Source organism: Labrus mixtus, chromosome 1 (assembly GCF_963584025.1).
Source record: "Labrus mixtus chromosome 1, fLabMix1.1, whole genome shotgun sequence".
Lineage (NCBI taxonomy): Eukaryota > Metazoa > Chordata > Actinopteri > Labriformes > Labridae > Labrus > Labrus mixtus.
Window position 1 is genome coordinate 32,672,050 of NC_083612.1, and position 21,025 is coordinate 32,693,074.

Sequence of the window (21,025 nt, forward strand, 5' to 3'; positions counted from 1 at the left end):
AGGCAGTGTTGTTGTCAACCACCTGTTCGGCGTCATAGTAGAAGAAACCCCATTAAGACAAAAACTACACGGACACACACACACACACACACACACACACACACACACACACACACACACACACACACACACATACACACACACACACACATACACACACACACACACACACACACACGCACACACACACACACACACACACACAGGTTTCTGCCTCGTTACCAGTTGCAGCCGGGCAGGTTGCCAGACTCTACCGCCTGTCTTTCGACCCCCGGCTCTCCCTCTGTGCTCACTCGCTCACTCTGTCTCTGCATTGTTGGGTCAGCTGACACATACAATTATAGCCCTTTTCATTAAAGAGGTACGCTGATTAGATTTGACACACAGGCTTTATCCCTGGTTATCAGGCCCGCGGGGTCTGATCGACCAGCGTGATGGTGGTCCTGGCAAGGAGCAGGTGCTGCTGGGTCGAGGAAGAGGAGAGAGGAAAGGAGAGGGGATGGGTGTCAGATTAGGTTCAAAAGAAAAGCCATGATGGTAGTAAACACCCCCATACCTGATAGAAAACTCATCCTGTGTGTTTGTGTGTTTGTGTGTTTGTGTGTTTGTGTGTTTGTTTGACAGGACATCTGCAAGTCGCTGTGGTGTCATCGCACAGGGCACCGCTGTGAGACCAAGTTCATGCCAGCTGCAGAGGGAACCAGCTGTGGTCCTGACATGGTGAGGAGATGTCTTCATGATTTCAGCCCTTCACTCGTCTGTAATATGTAATAAATGGACAAACATGTGCCTTAAAGTATCTTATTATAGTATTGATATATCTTAAGGAGTGAGGCAACAATTCAAAACAACAAACATTTATCAGACAACAATAAATGAGTGAATAAAGGGATACGGCAAAAACTATTTTTCATTAAGGAATAAATAATGCACCAGCATGAACACATGTTAACTTAATGAGTAAGCTTTAAAGGTGCACTATGTAGTTTTGGTAGAGAAATGTGAAAGTTGGAGAAGTGTTCAGATTCTGTGGTATTTGTTCATAACTCTAAACACAAACTGTCCTCAGAGGAACATTTGGTCCCTGGAACACTGTTTGAAGATAAAATGCTACTCAAGAAGTTATGGTGGTGGGCCCGCAACAGTGAAACAGTAACTCTCCTGGTAGCTTTATATCGCCAAACAGTGTTCCAGGGACCCATTTTCTTCTTGACTAAAGTTTCTGTATTCAGTTCAGAAAATATAGCAAAGAATTGTTTCACTTCTCCAACTTTCACATTTCACTACCAAAGCTACACAGGAAGGAAGTCATCAGACTTTGCTGTGGAGATGTCAAGGTAATCCCAGATTGCAGTAACTACTTTGATATGGCGATAACAATATGACAATAAGTGACAGAAATAATGGCTGTGAACATATATAGTTTTCATTACTTAAGTTGAAGTAGTTGTACTTTTCTCAACCAAAGTAAATCCTTGCAACTATAGCAAAGGAGAAGACAACGTGTACTTGATCATATTATTTTTATTGTAACTTAATTTCAAGTCAATTTCTGGTTTTAATAAAACTCATGTGTATTCGCCCCTGCTGCTCATGAAGCATTTTTGTAGGAGCTGAACGGCCGAACCTTTCCTCAAGATATGATATTGAGTAAGACAGAGGTGTTGATGTGTGTGAGTGCAGGCTTGGACTGGGTGTGGTTCATGTGTATGTTAAAATGTGTGTGTGTGTGTGTGTGTGTGTGTGTGTGTGTGTGTGTGTGTGTTTTTCTGTAGCCAGACACTCTGGGTGACCAGGTGTGTTGTGCTTGGAATCATTCCCAACCTGGAAACTCACATAGAAGCCCAGGCCGAGGCTTCAAGCAGAGATAAGAAAACTATTTCACTCTTTTTCTCATATTTCATTTCTCCTCTCTTTTTTATTATTATCTAGTGGTGTCGAAGGGGTCAGTGTGTTAAATATGGGGAGCATGGTCCTCGGGCGGTCCATGGGCAGTGGTCATCGTGGTCTCAGTGGTCCGACTGCTCCAGAACCTGCGGAGGAGGCGTCATGTACAGGGAGCGCTCCTGCAGCAGCCCAAGGTATACACAGTTTGCACAAACTCGCATAAACTTCTAATCTGTTGATCTAACTCATCACCTACTTTTTTAATGCTAGTAACCAGCCAAATAAAAGACAAAGTGATTAATGTTGTCATGAAGCAGCTTCTGCAATGAATATCAGAGTTGTGGTTTTGGCCAGAAAGCCATTCTTGATGGCTGCTTGTCCAAATATCCCTCTATTTCTGAACACCTGAACGTGTTGTCTGCCAGGTAGCTTTCAGCGGGAACATGCACGCACACACACACGCACACTGTACATGCACACACACATGCACACACACTGTACATGCACACAGACATAAATGCCCCCTCATAAAGGCTCCCATCAGTCAGGCGGACAGTCGAGACCGCAGACAATCTCTCCCCATGCTGCAGACGCGTAGAACCTCCTAATAGCATGCTCTTTTCTCCGATAGCTGCCAAGACAGTCGGCAAATGTCCCCCATTGCTGCTCACTCACACAAACATAATTCTACATAATTCCGCAGACCCAGATCCCACAGTGCACATCTCTTTGTTAGCAGGCGGCTCTATACATGTCACTGCACGAACGTGACAGATCCTCATCTTAAATATGGTATTTCCCAACAGACTTACAATTTCTCATTGTTATTCCCTGGATTAAAGAGAGTTAATAGATGTGTGTAGGCTTCTATTATACTTTCATACAGTAGATGATGATTTATTGACTTTCTGGCAGTGTGATGACATTAGCTCACTGATTGTCTTTTCTTTGGCAGTTAGTTAACCAATAAGTGGAACTCCTTGATCCCTTAGCTCCTAAGAAGCCTGATTCTGTAGGTATTTATGGATGAGTTTAGATCTGCAATTGGAAACCCAACTTAAGAGAAACATTTCAGGCGCTAATGAAGGATTACTTCTGTTTCTGTTTCTTGTTGATCAACCTTCACTGACAAAAGTATTTGTAATCCATAGCTCAAAGTCTGTGAGAAACCTTGTTATACACTAACATCATGATGAAAATGTACATAATGCTGGAACAAGTGTTGTTGTTTTTAAGATTTTTCTGTGAACAGTATGCGTTAACATTGGCACTTAACTCTATATTATAACTCAGGATGTCATATAGGGGACAACGCAAATCATGTGTTTGTCCTACTTGAGCTTCCAGGCAGCTGTCAAGAACATTTCAACTACTATAAACTCTCTTGGTATTGAGTGAAAATGTAACAGGGATCCAGCTTTATGTCTGACTAATTAATGGCTATAACTTTTAGATACTGTCAAACATTAGAATAATGGAGATAGAATCGTTTTTGGAACACAATTTCGACAACCTTACTCCATCCAGGAATCTGTCTGCTATTCGTCTACTGACTTCATCAGAACTTACTTACTTAGTTAACAGCATGGCAGACATTGATGTGGCTGTTTTGTCCATCACAGCCGACTCGTCTCTTAATCTGTGTGCGGGATCAAAGACCAAAAAGTTTTCTGAGGCCGAGCGGCCCTCATATGATACACATTATACACCATGACTGGCAGACCATAAAGAGTCCTTTAAACCAGGCTACCTGTCAAGTTCATTTATCATTCCTGTGGCACTTAAGAGGTCTTTGTAGCAGCGGCTGCTGAAAAATGGGGTTGATGCTGTTAAACGGTGAGTTATGGGGTCAGTGGGAAACAGAGGGGATGGAATGATGGTGAGGGCTAAACTATAAGTCCAGTAATGCCAAGTCATGAGCCCTCAAACCAGGGGCCTATTGGTTGTCAGATCCCTCAGAAGTCTCCTCTGAAGACAGTAAAATTAAGCAGATGAATGTCTTTCTTTAGCATCTGAACTCTGCCACCCAACACTTGTTTTATGTTTAGCATAAAGGGAGTTCATTTTGTGTTTTATTGGAAAAGCCTGCGTTTTTAAAGGACACCTAAATAGACCTTGAAATAAATGTATCCACCCAAAATCACCCAACTTTATCCCAACAGCTGCATGTACCCCTGAGTCACGTTTTAGTCCCTGAGTCATGACATTCAGAGTGTGTCCAGTGTCCGACCCCAGTAATCTCTGTGATTATTTTGGCAAGTCCCCTCCGCTCTTAATCTGAGCAGAACAAGAAGGATTAGCCTGAATCTGACTGCTTGTCTCTAAAGTCCTCTTTACCCCCAAAACTGATCTGTCTGGACTGTCTGGGATATCTACAAAGATTGCTCAAACTTGACACTTTCTAGCACAAAGGCTTTTGTCAATCTTACAGAATATGTGCATATCTGTGCAAGATAAGCCATTTCCTACTTTGAATCCAAGACAATGTCCAGACAACTGGACATTGAACATGTAATACACAGCGAGTGACTGTCCGTGTGAGATGTGTTTTACTACTGGGAGAACTTGTTTGGTTTGGGCGAGGGTTGGTGCCTTGGTAGAGCGTGCAGCAGGAAGGGGACCTAGCTGTGACGGTGAAGTTATTGTCTTTTACAACATGTTAAATTGAGTATATGAGCTAGCAGAATAAAGCAGAAAAAAGTAGGAGACATTGAAACTTTGTGCGATGTAACCAGAGTCTTCAGCATGTTTCAACATTTTCATTCTCCCATGCGGCCCCTTCAGTGAATGTCCAGACATGTTCAGGAGACCTGCAGTGCACGTGTTAAAGAGGCTAAACTCATATGTCAGAATCCATAGCATAGACTGTAAAAACATGGATATAGTCTCAGTGATGACACTCATTGTTTTCCTAAGCAGACTTTTGATGCCCAGCTTTGGCAGTCGCCATAGTGGAAATGCTGTTTTAAACTAACTTTTGGCCAACTAAGAAACAGGCAAAGACCCGGAGTAGAGGAGGCCTTTGACCTCCTGGAAAATAGCTACAATGCTACTGTCTGTAAAGTCAAATTAGCCACGCCAGGCTTAACAAAATCACAATGGATAGGTTCTAAAATATAAAGCCAGGAGCTAGTAATAGCAAATTGGATTTCTTTTAACCAGGCTGTACTATTTTTATTTCTGCAGTCCAAATGGACACTTTAACATATGTGTTGATGGAATTCCAGGGCTTTTGCAGCCAGCTTTAAGTGGGCACTCGAGGAACCACAGTTTTTTCACTTCTTCATTGGTGAAATACTCTTGTTACAAATTGCTTTCATGACATCTTTTTGTACAGTTTCACCACTTTCCGACTGCAAACATATTACCTAGTCATTTATTTATTTCTGCACAGCCTCATTCACTTCACAAGGCCAGCGTGTATCCTCTGCTCAGGCTTATAAAAAAGTTCTATGGGATCAGTTGACTAAAGCCTTCCCTTCTAGGACTCGGTCCAAGACAGAAAATGAATCTACTCTTCTCTCCTTCCTTCCTACCCTTCCTCCACCTCCCATTCACTCCTCCATCCCCCTGTAGACCACCTGCCAGATCAAACACAGTCAACCTAATCCTCACCAACAAGCCTAGGGAGATTAGGTTCACAATCTTGACCTGCTTTTGTGGGTAGCAAATTTTGTCACACACTTGATCTAAAGGGAGTGGGAGAGTTTGATGATGGGGTGATGATTAATTTACATAGAAACATGAAGATTTATAAAGGTGCCTTAATGAGGTTAGACCAAGCAGAATGAGGATCTACATTGGAAGTTTGTAGGTAAATAGAAGGGAGCAGGTGAATCAAGGCGAAGACCAGACTAGACATGATGGCCTCTGACCCACAGGAGTTTAGTCTCAGCTTCTGTCGGCAGGCAGATTTACTGGACTCCTGGGACGTTTAACCATCCTTAAGCGTCCGGAAAGGCTGCGTTGGAATTGGGGTTCTGGGGAAAGTAGAGGAATGACTTAAAGGCAAACTGAAAACTTGTCATATCTGGTTTCTGTCTAGTTTTTGGAAGTCGATTTACAGTTACAATGATTCTGGAAAATCAAGGGAGTGGAGGAGACAAAGAAGAGAAGTGGGAGAATCCAGGACTGTTGTGAAAGTCAAGGCCAGACTGTCTATAATCCATGAATTGAATTTACTCCCCTCTTAAGTACAAAATGTCCCTCTTCAGGGGTTGCCTCTGATCAGAAGGCCTTCAATGACTTCTGAGTCGTACTCCACTGGCCTGCTGTAAGCACATTACCATATGGACTACATTTGTCTGATGCTAAGTCTTAATAGGATCAGACCTACGAAAACGTGCGCCAAATACCCTACTCACCAAGGGAAGCAGGATCAGCACAGAGCGGACTTACACACATACACTCACACCTTAAATGGAGCCCATTCTTGGCAGCTACTCCACTGTCACTGTCACTGACTGAGTGGTTGTCTGATTGGAGAGGGAGGACAGTGTGAGTTAAAGACATGGCATCATTGATTTTGGGCTTGTGGTTGATGCTGACGTTCATTTCATGCAAACGATTTCAACACTGATGCATCGGGGAAAGAAATTCAAAGAAATATGTTCCTAGTTGCATTCACCCTCCAGTGTTTATTGTTTCTATTAGCGTCTGCTCATGTTCCTTTCCTTAAGTGTTTCATTGCACTGTAATGCTTAGTGACTTGTTTTTATTAGACTTGTTTGATCCGCATGGTTCCCCTAGTGTGTGTGTGTGTGTGTGTGTGTGTGTGTGTGTGTGTGTGTGTGTGTGTGTGTGTGTGTGTGTGTGTGTGTGTGTGTGTGTGTGTGTGTGTGTGTGTGTGTCTGTGTGTATAGGCCCACTTTGGTAAATAGCTGAACTCAATTTTCTCTGCTGGTGGTTGTGTTAGAAGGCCTGGCATGAGTTTAGACAACCTGGGAAGTCAGACATTGCACCCCAATGTTTACTTAACAACATCATTCTGCTTGTCTTTGTCTCACAAGTGGTTGTTGTTTTATTCATTTTAATGGTACAATAAACCTCCATTACGGGTTATGCATTATTGTCGAGCATGACTTGTTTGGGTTGAATTGGGATGGAGCATTGACAATAGTCAGTAAAGTTTCCTTTGAAATCTTCCACAGACAGATGTTGAATTCAGCTCTCTGTATTTCAGTTGTCTTTTACGCAAGGCTCAAATACAAACACTGTCAAAAATCCTCTTGCACACATACAGTGAACACGTATTTCCTGTCAGCTGGAGGCCTGCAGTAATTTCCTGCCAACTTTTCTCTCGTTCACATCCATGGTGAATGGAGGGGGAAGACATGTCACACAGGCACCATTGAGCTTTGAAACTTCAACAACAGTTTGTACAGTTGCAATCAGGTAAAAAAAAAGTGCAGATGTTCCATTTGTGGCTCTGCTCTCACCATGTGAGGATGTGCAGTTGTACGACCAAAATATCAAACAGGCCAGAAAATCATCAGATTGGTCAGGAGCAGCAGGTCGGGCCATGATCGTCCGTCTTGCCTCTCATTACAATTCATGACTAGGGATGCGATCCGGCTGAAATGAGTGACAACCTCAAAGTTTGGTGTGTGATTTAAAAAAATTGCATCTAAATGGGGCTATAATTTGTACAGTGTATGCCCAGCTTTACTGTTCTGCTACCTGTGATTGACAAGTTGCTACCTCAATAACCTGCCAATCCGGTTAGAGACGTAATAATGCACAGCCACCTTGTCTTCCCAATACGGTTTCTGGTTCCAAAAAGAAAAACATGGAGATGGCATTAATGTTGAAAAGAGGATACCCAACATGGCTCAGTGGCACCACCAGCGGTCAGAAGTGGAACCAAAATGATACAAGTCTTTGCTCTGCTACATGTTCTGCAGACAGTGCAGAAAGTATTGTCAACCATGGCGTCATGTACTCTGCTGGGGCACACATGATGACACCATTCCTGATATTTTTGTGTAAAAAAAGTTTTTGTTTTGGCACATATCTGAAAACATGTATGCCAAAACTCATATATTCACATCCTGTATTGTGATTTACTAAAGCATGATTTTGGCCAGGCTTCAGACAAAAAATTAAATCAGGGTACGATTAAGTGTACACACATGTCTTAATATGAGAACCATATGTTTTGAATGTAGTATGAGCATATACACAAACACAGCTATGCAGAGTCCCACATGCACAGTTGGTTTTCAATTAGTCCGTGCCTGTTGTTATATTAGAGGACTATATTTGATGTGGAAGCTGAGAGGATTGGTTTTCTTATTGAGGGAACAAAGGAAGACGGACATTTCAGATATGTTAACTTCTTCTTTGTGTCTCTTCTTGTCTTGTCTTTCCTCCTCAGGCCACAGAACAATGGTAAATTCTGCTCGGGCTCCGGTCGTCTCAACCAGCTGTGCAACACTCGCCCATGCCCTCTGAATGCAGTGGACTTCCGGGCGCAGCAGTGCGCTGAGTACAACAGCAAGCCCTTCAGGGGCTGGTACTACAAGTGGAAGCCCTACACGAAAGTGGATGGTAAAGTGATCAGTCCATAGTAGACCCAGCAAGTACAACATCTGTTCAATCTGTGGTTCAGTTATGTTTAAAGGATAATTTGCTCTGAGGATGTTTTGGATGTATTTTTCCCTGCATTCATGTTCAATGTTGATAAATGTTTGAAGGTTTTGTATCTTCTCTCTAGACAAAGACATTCACTGTCTTGGTGCTTTCCGAGGATTATGAAGACACTCAATGATTTACTGTATTCTTGGTGCATACACAAGAAAATAAATCTTATTGTTTTAAAAAAAAAACACAGTGCTGCTAAATACACAAGAGAATAACAGAAAGCTCAGGGCAAGATATTTCTTGTCCTAATTCTCTGGATCTTTTACACTCTACATCCTGCTGCACTTTGCTTGTCCAAGTCTCTTTATTAAGCGTTTCTGTAATACCAACCTCTATTTACTGCTGTAGTGATTAGGGCCAAAAAGCTGGAGGGTAATTTGTATGGGAGACATGTAGCCACCTGCACCCTTTGACACTGTGGGGAGAGATTTAAAAAGGAAGCCTTCGGGTGAGCTTTGTTACACAGAGCGAGTGAGGGAGGGAGGGAGAGAGAGAGAGAGAGAGAGAGAGAGCGCAGTGAAGGAGAGCAGTGTGTTTGGCCGTCTTCCCAGACCTGTTTAAGCTGTTGATGAATGGGAAGGGATGTAGAGAGGAACGGATTCTGAACTGCCTTCTGGGACCTTGGGCCAAGTCACCTTCACCGACATTTATTTTAATCAAAGACGGCTGTAGAGACTTGTCTGTGATAACTGATCTCAACTACAAAATAAACCTGTAGCCCCACATGAAAAACCCCTGGGTGCATTCAGAGTTAGTTTCTGTCTCTTTCATTCAGCCTCAGCGGGAGCTTTACAAACCGTATGAGCAACAGGTTGCTGTACAGAAGCCATAACAACCTCACATTTACAGAGTCATAGAAGAACTCTGATAAATCTGTTTCAGGCAGGAGCACTCGCCATAAATGCAAATCATTTATTTCCAAAAATGAAAATATAGTTTTGCTGGCCTCTGCTCGAATGCAAAGCTTTGCCAGCAGCAGCAGCAGAGTGTGTGCAGCATTGGTGTAGCAGTGAGACGGAAGTTGAAATGTTTAAATGGTCTGCCTTGGTGTGTGTGAGAGTGTGATTAGAAGCAGTGATTCAATCAACTGGCTGTAAGCTGGGGTGTACAGTATGACTTCTGTGTCCTGCATAAACCAACGCCAAGCTTCATTAAACTCATTGGTGTCCTCTCCTTGAATCTGCACTTTTTTTCTAATGCAGCATTTTTACTGATTGTTATCGGAGTGACTGCATATCTTTGTGTGTCCTTTGTTTAGATGAAGACATCTGTAAGTTGTACTGCATCGCAGAAGACTTTGACTTCTTCTTTGCCATGTCCAGCAAAGTCAAAGACGGCACCTCCTGCTCAGACCACAAAGGAGACGTCTGCATCGATGGAGTGTGTGAGGTACTTGGTCCGGCTTCACTTCACTACTCATTTATACTGCTCTCTGACATTTTATTCTAGGGATAATGTGACACGAGACATTGACATGACAGTTATCTGCATGGTCACAAAGCTGTAGAAGAGGTTCAGATGGGATCAGAATAAATTGGTGCATTGCAGTTTTATCTGGATTTGCTCTTCTTTTGATCTTTTAGAGCCAATTTCTGCTTATTGCTTCAGTGCAAAATATGACGACACCGTCAGTTTTACCCACAAATAAGAGATTTAATGGGGTTAAGTTGGAAATGTTGGGACATTGACTGTCATACTTACGCAGTGTTCGCAGTACAAACAATATAATGGTTATTGATGTATGATGGACAAGAGCATGAATAACAGGTGCAGTCTTTTTCAGCAGGTGAAAATGTATGCACTACAGTATGTCCAAGTTAATAAACCTACTCTAGCACATTAACTGCTGCAGTAAGAAAAGTGTGTGCAGGTGTTAAATGCCTGACTGAATGAGATGTAATGAGAAAATATGCATCTTAATGTCTTTTAATAGTTTCTGGGTTTTTTTGTATTTTCTTAGAGGCAAACCAAAACTCTAATGTCCCCATTTTGTTGAATATTAGATTTTTGTTTTGGCAGGTGATGTAGTTATCCGTCAAACCTGATTTTATACATTTAAACTGGGATTATTGTGACCCGTTAAATTTTATATTTATGTTCCTTTAACTCTATTTCATTTAGTAAACAAAACAGAAAGTTTATTACCATTGACAGCCTCTTAATCCCATCCCTTTATAACACTGATTGCAGTCGTGTTTGCGTGTGTGTGTGTGTGTGTGTGTGTGTGTGTGTGTGTGTGTGTGTGTGTGTGTGTGTGTGTGTGTGTGTGTGTGTGTGTGCAGGCAGTAGGCTGCGACCAGATGCTGGGTTCCAAGGCCTCTCTGGATGCCTGCGGGGTCTGTAAGGGAGACAACTCTACTTGCAAGTTCTTCAAGGGCCAATATGCCCTTCAGCACAGGGCTAATGGTAAGCTTGTATTCGTCTGTGTTTGCAATAAGCCTGTGCACATTAGCTAGCGCAAATGTTGTCCCTCTGCAAGACAAAGAGAGACTTAAGCAGGCAAAGAAGGACAAATAGAAAGGAAAACATGCACAGACAAAGGCATCAAATCACACTTCAGAATAATTGATAGAGTTCCTTTCTGTGCAGCAACAAACATAAACCAGAGTTAAAACTGATGAGATAAATCATGAGCTGTTGCTAGACTATTTATTGAGTTTGCAAAACACTAATCAACAAAAGAAGCATTTCTCAGCTTGGACTTTACTTCCTTTATCCTTTTTGTCCTTCAAGAGTATTACTCCATGGCAACAATCCCAGCCGGGGCACGAAGTATTCACATTCAGGAAATGGAGGTCTCAACCAGCTACCTGGCTGTTCGCTCCCTGAAGAGGAAGTACTACCTGACCGGGGACTGGACCGTGGACTGGCCAGGAAAGTTTCACTTCGGTGGGACCGTGTTCGACTACCAGCGCTCCTTCAACAAGCCGGAGAGCCTGTACGCCACTGGACCCACTAATGAGACGCTGGTGTTTGAAGTAAGCCGCCGCTGCTTGGTGATGTCCGCTTGAGCCAATTGACAGTGACAGGGTCTCTGTGCAGAGCTGCCGGCCTCTCCTTCTTTTAATGTCTGGATATGAATAGGCTTAGATAAAAAGAAAAAATAGAGGTTTGGGTGGCAGGGAGAGCATGGCTGGTGCTTCTGTGGGGGATTAATTGTGTTTGATGATTGGTTATGTCAGGGATGATCTTGGGATGGTTTGGTTAAGTGGAAGGCTTTAATCAAGAAAATCTGAAGCTGTTGGGGGGGCCTGTCCTGCACGACGATGTGAGTGATAAGGAGAGGACTGAAAATACGAGATTAAAAAGAAGGTGAAAACTGAAAATGGCTCACGTAACAAAGATTAAATACATTTAAGTGGACTTGTTCTCCGTGTTGATCAGACGAGAAGTTGAACAGAATTTGGCCACTGGCCTGTTTGTGCTGTCTTTGTTTAATAGTTATGTTGTTGAAATAGCCAACAGAACAGGCATCAACTATGTCATACCATCACTTTATGCACTCACTATGTGCTGTGGCATACATTATGTTAGTGAGTGGTCTGAGAACTTCCTAGGGATTTTGTTTCTTTGGCGAGTAAACTGCATAAAAATATGGCCAACATATCTCTGTCTTCTGTTGTGCAAAATCGAAGCCAAAGTAGCCCTTGAACTGGTTGGTAGAGTTGCAGAAATGACTGCCTCTGCTGCTAACCAAAGCACACATTTAACATACCCTCCAATATCCACATAGTCCGTGTTTATGCCCCGCGGTCCATCTCTGGAGCTTGACAGCAGCGCCACTGCCCGTGTTAAGCTGAACAGCGTAGACGGACCCGGACAAAGAAGTCAGACAAGGTAACGCACAGAGCATCAGGTCCATACAGTCCACATCAAAACAGATTCTTGTGTTGGTTTGAAGCAGACCCTCACAGTTATGTAAAGATGAATGACTCTTGTTTTAGTGTCTGTTGTGTTTTTTCTCCCTGCTGGTAAAGGAGCCACATTTGTCAACAGAGCTGTCAATCATGACATTACATCTGCTTTTTTTAGCATCAAGTTATAATTAACCTTCTCAGAAAAATTAAATCTTTGACATGAATCAGCAAGATAAGAAGTTATGATGACAGAAATCCTATTTGAGAAAATTGTATTCGATGGCTATTTTAATTTTTGTCAACCTGTTAAGATGGAGGAGGCGGGGTTTATGACCTATACTGCAGCCAGTCAGGAGGGGAACTGTAAATCTTTTGGCTTCACTTCTCGGGAGCTCTCCTGCTGTCCATTTCTTATACAGTCTGTGGTTAGGCTGTTAAGCTCCACAGTCTGTTGAAACTAGAATCCAAAAATACGAGGATTTTTCAGCCAATATGATGAAACTGTTGAATTTTAAAATCAAGACATTTGTTTGGACAATGTGCAGTGTGTGTTTATACACCAGCAGCAGCTCACATACAGACGGTAGCCATAAAACAAACATGTCATGTTTAAAATCCACTTTGTATTGTTTTGTGTGATTGTGTGTTACAGATTCCTTAGGCATCATTAGAACAACACAAAGAATAATAAGGCATCAGAAAGAGGGAGATGCAGCACAATTAGTCCATTTTTGCTATTCAGCTCTGTCTCACATGGCAGGAGCTCGCCCCCTTGTTTATATGCTGTACAGTTTCTTTGCTTCTGCTGGCTCCCTTGTTAGCACAGTCACGTGTTTGTCTACATACACATACACAAAGGCATGGATGTTGCCCCTATGGCCACTGATCTCAGAAGTGCTTTGTTGCAGCCATGTGATTCAAGGCTAATAGAGCGAGTAAAATCTCTAAGTCAACCGCCCGTTGGAGGCTGGATGAGAAGTATAAAATCAGATGGCCGCTTGGAATGAGATGTTCTGCACAGTATAGGAAGTGATTTATGAGCTGATGGCTCTTTGTGTGCTTGACAGTGTGTCATCAGTGGTGTGTCAGAAACCAGATCTTTGAGGGGAGTGCGAGTCTTTACCCGTCCTGAAGCAGCAGAATGTGACGCTGGACAGGCATATCCTCCCGAGAGCAAAACTCATATTCCATAAGTGTCCGAGTTATTATCCTTATGACTCGCTACGTTTAAGTGAATGGTGTTGGGACGTGTGGGATGTTCTTCCCACATATCTCTTGTCAGCGAAGGCATTCATTTTCTCCTGAACTCTGAACCCTAGCCGTGGAAAACAGAAGTGGAAACCAGGTGAAGAGTAGACGTTTGTTTTTTTCCCCCTCCATTATGGCTGGCTGAAGTGAAAGTCAAGTAAAAGCTGCTCTCCCCTCGGTCCCTTGGGCTACTGAAATGCTGTGGTGAAAGTGGGAATGACTGGCCTGTACAGACCCGGAGGAGTACTTTTGTGATATTTCCAAAGTGCTGGGTTGGTCACTTGTTCGGCCATCCGGAAATGTCAGAATGTTTTTGTAGCTATTTTGGAAATGAGACTTCTCCTTGTGGGCCTTCAGAAGGATCACAGCTATAGTTTGCATTGTACACCCTGTTGTTTTACCCTTATCCTTTTGTTCTATCCTTGTCTTTCCTGAAGGGGGTGGCTTCAGAAGTGTCTGTCTTAATGCAGATCTTGTTTTAGGTGAGCTTGGTTGCAGCTAATCAAGCAAATATCCAATTTTTGTGGAAAAATGCAAATTTTCCTTAGCTAACAATGCCAGGAGTGGGACTTCAGTGTGGTCCTTTTGTCACGTGGTCTCATGCCAGTCTACCACTTTGGACATCACTGAAATATTTAACAAATGATTACCATAAATGCCATGGAATTTGATACAGACATTGATGATGCTCAGAGGTTGAATTCTTATAGCTTTGGTCATGAGTTTGCTTTTGTTGAGGAGGAGCGAGTCGCCCTAAAAAAATTGGAAGATTTGAATTGTCATGCCTAAAGCCTCATTTCGTCATGCCCCAATGATCCTTAAGCAAGATACTGAGCCCAGAACTGGTCTCAAAGTATGTTGTCAGTGTGCCAGTGTGTGCGCTAATAAGCATTAGATAGGATCCTAATTTAGATGCTAGAATTGGTGACTGTTTGCGTGCAATCTGAAGCCCTGAGTTGTTTGAAGACAAGAAATCTGCAAATGTAATGCAGTCCTCTAAATCTGCAGACTTTTCCTGCCAATCTAATGATGTTCAATTAGCCTTGGCTTCACTTCGATGGTATAGCTGATAGCTAAGCGTATTAATGCTAAACTAAGATGATCACCATGGTAGACGTTATACCTTCTACAAATCAGCTTTTTTCCCCCCATGCTTTGGCTAAGTATCTTTCTCACCTCAGCACTGTGTTAAAGGCTCACAGAGCTGCTAGCTTGGCTGTAGACTCTTAGTCCATGTTGCAGTGGTGGCCTTTGTTCCTGTTGGTAATCAAATCTTTCTCAAAGTGAATTGGTTGTTACCAAGTCAAATTGTGCAAGCATCAAGTTGCATAGAGATTTCAGAGAGGGGTTAGTCCAAATTCAATGAAAGAGTAATCCAAACAAAACGCTACAATTGTCCAGTACAAACACGTTTACAGACCAACTTCCTCTGGTTTTACTTTGGCCCACAGCATTTAGGGAAACGGCACTTTAAGATGGCTTGCAGCAACACCTCATTAGGTGCACAAGTTGTTTAGATTACTGGGAAAAAAACTACAACTTTTCTTACAGCTGATTGTTGAACCATCTGTTGCATGCTTTGCTGTAGCAATGTCATCACATGAATAAAAACCGGGTTGTACTTGCCCTAAATATTCTTCTAAGAAGGGACTTTGCTAGACAGACAGTGCTTTTTTCCTGCTCTTCCGTGTGTCCCAGTCGTACATCTGTCCAGCCAAGCTCTCAGCGGTAGCATGCCGCTGATCTGCAGATGACATGTGCATAATCTCTATAAGTATGTCCTGTAATTACAAAAAGGAGGAAGAGGCTGATAGAGAGAGAGAGAGAGGGACAGAGAGAGGGGGAGAGTGAGATTAAAAGATTAAGAATTCTGCAATTGAACTCGTTGGATGTGAGAAGTTTAGGTCAGGGCAAAAGGGACTTTAACTGCAAATGAAAAGGGCCAAATGAGTCCAGTTTTTTCCGCCACTGATCTTCATCTGTTTCACACATTCTACTTAACTTAGCGCTGTCACAGGAAAAAACTTAGCGAGTATGTGGGGGAGGGTGTACGAGCCTATCACTCCCAAACCCTTACTCAGCTGGAAACACTCGAAGAAAAACAAACGTTGAGGAGTGTGAACGTAAACTGTGACAAGGTGTTCACATATGCAGCTGCTCGGCTGGTGGGGTGGGAGGGGGGGGGGGGGTAGAGAGAGAGGGGGAAAAATGTAGCTAACAAGAGGAGGAATAGGAAACAGACATAACATATGGTTAAGATCCGTGTAGATACTAAATAGGGTTGTTCCTCCTGAAGAGACATTCTTGTGGTAAGGCGAGGTCATGCCAGTCCAGAGCAGAGCTTTGAGGGTTCACAAGTTTGACTGATATCTGTGTACACCACAGTCTAATTCATCATCTCATCTGATGTGATGAGTGTTGTGGTGGTTTAAGTTGTGAAAACCAAGACACTCACATGTTTCCAAATACCACACACAGGTCTGGTCTGATGTTGTGGAAAGCCAGACTCACAGGGTCACATCAATCGCAAAACATAATATTTAATGGCACCTCATACTGATTTATCTTTTTTCAATAACTGTGATATTTAGTTTAGTTTAGTTTATTAGAATCAGGGATAGTGAACAAAAACCTCCACTAGTATCAGAGGAGAAGAGATGCTTTGTAAGATGATTCCATTCTTTAACGGCTTCAAAAGAAAATACAGATTGTGCTTAAGCGGAGCCATGTTTAGGGATTCTGCATCAATCTCCGCTTGAGGCAGACCTTGTGCAAGAATCAAGATAAAAAACAGGTGTTTGAATACAATTAGGATGTCACATGGCACACTGCAGAGGTCACAAAACCTGATTAAACAGACACCAACTAGAAGGAAAAACAAAGTAAGACATACCTTATGTACAGATGTCATAAAATACCTCAGAAAGAGATCATGTTTGAATACTCAAGTTATGTGACCTCGGCAATGTGACTGTGACTTCTGTCACATGACATCCTAATTGTATTTAAAACACATGTTTTTGAATCTGTCTATTCTGTCCTGATGAAGACTCAGTTGAGTTGACATGAGTAGACACATCATGTTTAAAACTAATTTTATATACAGAGTGCCTCGGACAAAAAGCTTTGTTTGAAATCAGGACACTCCTTTATTAATAAGCTATTTGAAGGTTATATTTGAGGATTTTAAGTTTTTCATACTCTACTCACATTTGGGTTGTCCACATTACAAAAGACAAAATCATAAAAAAAAAACAAAGTCAGACTGTCGATCTACAAGTAATCACATTGGATTCAGCGATTTTCTTTTTACAGATGTGCATGCATTTTATTGTGCTTCATGGCTAACATAAATATAAACAATATGTATTTCAAGCACATCCTTAAAAAGCCCCTCACAGCTCTTGCGGGAAGCAATGGTTCTGAAAGTAGAAGCCACATCAGTCTTCCCATAGATAACGTTATTTGACTTACAGTTTGAGTGTCTCCACGGCTTAGATTGACATGAAATTGAATCATTAGTGATTCAGTGACTAATTTAAAAATGTCTGGTTCTCTGGGTATAAGTTTGAAGTTGTAATGTTAACTTGTATGGAGCAGCATCTATTATGGGATGTCATTAGCAGCTGGTTTGATGAGTGCAGACATCTTCCACTTTGCAACCTTTGGTCAGTAATATGTTCATATCAGTTTTTGTCAAATTATAACATTTTATGGAAACCTTCAGTGTTTATTGCTGGTGTTGTCAGTCCAGATAAGCCTAATTTATTCGATGCTTTGCAGCTTTGGTTAGATTTATGTGTTGTGACAAAAATCATGGCAGAATTTGGTTGCTGCTTTTAGTTTGCTTTGACTACCAAATAATCTAATGGGGGCAGCATTAGATCTGGCTGTGTGATTTTGATTTTCACAAGGACAATGTTGATATTTTTCTTTGTCCTCACTTGTTTGTGTGATGAGTTGTCAGTCAGGGGATGAACTTTGGCTTCGGTTGTTCCAGACTGAAGAACAGCAGAGGAGACAGATTTGGACGTGTGTCTGAAATCAGGGGTTTGAAAGTTAGTTTCCTTTGGCAGATGATGTTGAAGCTGTGGTGGGTTGGGTGTATTCAACATTGTGAATGGTTGTGTTGGTTTTTCTCTGATTGGCATTATAAAACAAAATCTTGCTGAATGTTGTTTTTATAGCTGCTGGTTCTTGGTAAGGGTCGGTTTGCTTTGAGTAGCACACAGTCCCAGTGTGGTAAGTCGACACAGTTTTTTCATGGCAGTGTGTTTGAGTTTGGTCGGGGTGGATGGGATCTACAACGGAAATGAGGGTTTGAATGTGTTGCCAGTTCTCATGCTGTTTACTTCAAGCCTGGGTTGCATCATTTTTAGGCTTGGCATCCTCAAGGTCAGAGGGGATACAATTGAGTGTACAAATGTGTAACTGTGGTTGATTGTGGACGTTGGCCCAGAACATGTTGATGGCATGGGTTGAGGCGACAATAGGTCGCTCTGTAGCACTCTGGTAAGAATTTGTAGAGATCAAATCTTGAGGTTTTTAAGATGTAAGTTGTTAACTTTAATTACAACAGGCAGTTGAAACAAATGTATGATGGTTCTTTTTAAACAAACATGGAGTCAGTGCTCCATGTGCTCCATGTACCTGATAAGAAATGAACTCATCCTTGAATCCCATAATGTCTCAATCAGTTTCTACAATTGGATGCCTTGATTTCAGGGTAACATCAAATTCTCTCATGAATGAAATGCAGAGTAGGTTTAGTCATGATCATGACCAAACAAGATATTGAATAGGGCTTTTTTGCAAAAGGGCCCTCCAAACAACCCAAAACTGCAGTTCCTATGAGGCTGTTGGGGACGTTAACAAGAGGTTCAATATGTCCATGGAGTGAATGAGTGTCATACAACCCGATCACACCGTTTTCATCAACAGTATGGCAGATTGGCACTATCCAACGATAGCCTTATTAGCTATTAGCTTCTGTTTGCTGTGTTGCTATTGATGTAAAGCCAACCATCGCTAGGTCACTGGAATTAACTAATACTGTACATTTAAAAGGTATGGTAACAAACAACTTTTTTGGTTTGAAAGACAGGGAACGTTGTGGTAATAAAGTCCTTTGAAAGCATGTGACTCTGAACCAACAATGATGTACAGTGGATCATGTGTACTTTCTTCAACTCTCCCATGCCTTACAGTTAGGGTAGTGGAATAAAGATATAAATGTGTCTGCCCCTGTCATAGTATCTGCATGTGTTGAAACCACTGCAGCGGTCTGTCCTTCCAACTCTTCACAAGTATGTACCATTTCACCAAGAAATAGATGAGTTTGTCAGAAATGAGACACTTCTTTGCTCCTCTCCTGTCTGGGACCGGGCTGACCATGCACATGAAACAATCAACACGCTGCAGAAGGTGATTGGTGGAGTCAGTGGATGCACTTCAGGAGGGTTCAGGAGGTTTCTTGGCGTCCTTAGTTGGACAGTTGGTGGTGAATTCCTTGTACTTTGGGATACACCCCAAAGAAAATAGACTTGTCAAAACTGCTTATTGCAAATATCGGTAGACTTGATGTGTTTGTCAGGAATTGGAATAGCTGTTGACAGTCTTCATGCAAAAATGGATAGAGGATTCATTTCAACCCAACCAGAACTAAACCAAAGTGGGCTAAAAAAAAACAACAATATCATTACAGAACACAATCCAGTGCAGTGTTTGAAATGGTCCAAAATGACACACCATGAGCTGAACCGCTTTTGTCACAATGGCAGTGAATCCTCTTGTTGTTTTAATGATAGCCTGATGCGTCTCTCTCTGCTTGACTTGAATGTTCAAATAAATCTCTTGTACAAGAAAAGGCGACATAAAACCACCAGCCAGAATAAAGGATGTGGTAAAAAAAAAAATGTCCTCGCCCTCAAAAGTAAATGGAAATTGTCCCTCACTTAGACACTGAAATGTCATAATAAAGTGACTTTATTGTAGTGTGGTCAGCCAGTTTGGACCAGAGAAGAAACAGAGTGCTCCTTATTGTCTATAACGGCTCCTCATGAATGAGTTGTTGTTCAGAGGATCTTAAACATTGAATGAGGCCGCATACCTTTGATTTCCTGCAGTGTGAACTATAGGTCCTGTTTTGCTTTTTTAAAATTTTCAAGTGCTCGTAAGACCGTTCAGGACACACTCTATGGTCCGTGGAGTTACATCATTACAAAATAAATATTATGTTATATATGTATTACAGATTGGACCTGGTTTGTTTTTAAATTTGAGAAAGTAAATCATTCCCAAAATGAGCTAATACATGGATCTTGTGCCAAAGGATGCTGAAAATGCACACAAAATTTGAGGGTGTCAACTTGTATATTTAACAAAAAGTTAAAGTGAAACATGTTGCAACTGATTGAAGATTGAGAAAGTGAATAAGAGCACTGCTAACCTCCCACAGAAGTGCTGTGTATTAAGAAAAAAACCTGTACGGAAGGCAGAGGTCAATAACTAGGGCCAACAAGGTGTAGCTCAAATTCAATACAGAAAGACTTCATATGATAGAGCCCCGGGATAAGTGTAGTTATCTTTTAGCTCTCTTTTATTATTTATACTATCAAATATGATCTTATCTTTTACAATAGAAAACATTATCATGCTGTAGTTTAAGAGTTCAAATTGGTAGCCAGAGAATCTTCGGGGAGGTATGTTGCTTATGCTCATGCTGCTTTAAATTACTGGGATGGTCGGAAAATAGAGGTTGATGGGAGGAAAGCTTGTATTGATGCGAAACAGGACGGCTCAGCCCTGCGTAAAGGTTAAATAGACAAACTGTTTTCACATGTCACATATTTCTGACTTACTGTTTTTTCCCCCTGACAGATCCTTCTGCAAGGGAAGAACCCGGGAGTGGTGTGGGAGTACACGCTGCCTCGCACTGAGAGGAAGCCTGACTACAGCTGGGGTGTGGTGCGCTCCGACTGCTCTGCTCCCTGTGCTGGAGGTGAGATTTTTAAAGCGCCTTTAACATGCACTTCATTTCTAAAACTGTCCCTGACATTGTCGGGGTGGGGTGCATGTGTGAATGCAAACTGCCAAATCTGCTCAGCCCACTTTATGCAGACTTTTCCTGCCTGTCCCCTGATTAGAAAGGCAGTTTTATTTTAGGGTTAGCCTGTGTGAGCAGCAGGTAATCGTCTGGCAAATTCATTGATTGTACTTTTTCTGAATGTTGATGTTAACTCCATAATTTTTAGGAATTACAACTTTAGGGCTCCATCCAACTCAGAAAAGGTTATGTTTGCAAAGCAGACCCGCTGTAAATCAAACTTTTCAGCATTTCTAGTGGAGAACTTTCTCAGTTTTCAAATAATTTCAACTTAAGCCTCATCCTC

General features: G+C 41.9%; 1 protein-coding gene across 2 annotated transcripts in view; it reads left to right on the forward strand.

Annotated features, from left to right (window-relative positions):
* adamts18 (ADAM metallopeptidase with thrombospondin type 1 motif, 18) overlaps positions 1–21,025 on the forward strand; it is a 64,071-nt gene that overhangs the window by 24,144 nt on the left and 18,902 nt on the right. For both annotated transcript variants that reach the window (XM_061042508.1, XM_061042518.1), the window contains 7 exons: positions 625–720; positions 1,933–2,081; positions 8,264–8,436; positions 9,788–9,918; positions 10,812–10,935; positions 11,263–11,507; positions 20,514–20,634. In XM_061042508.1, the coding sequence (XP_060898491.1) occupies positions 625–720; positions 1,933–2,081; positions 8,264–8,436; positions 9,788–9,918; positions 10,812–10,935; positions 11,263–11,507; positions 20,514–20,634 (1,039 nt within the window). The remainder of the gene's footprint in view (positions 1–624; positions 721–1,932; positions 2,082–8,263; positions 8,437–9,787; positions 9,919–10,811; positions 10,936–11,262; positions 11,508–20,513; positions 20,635–21,025) is intronic.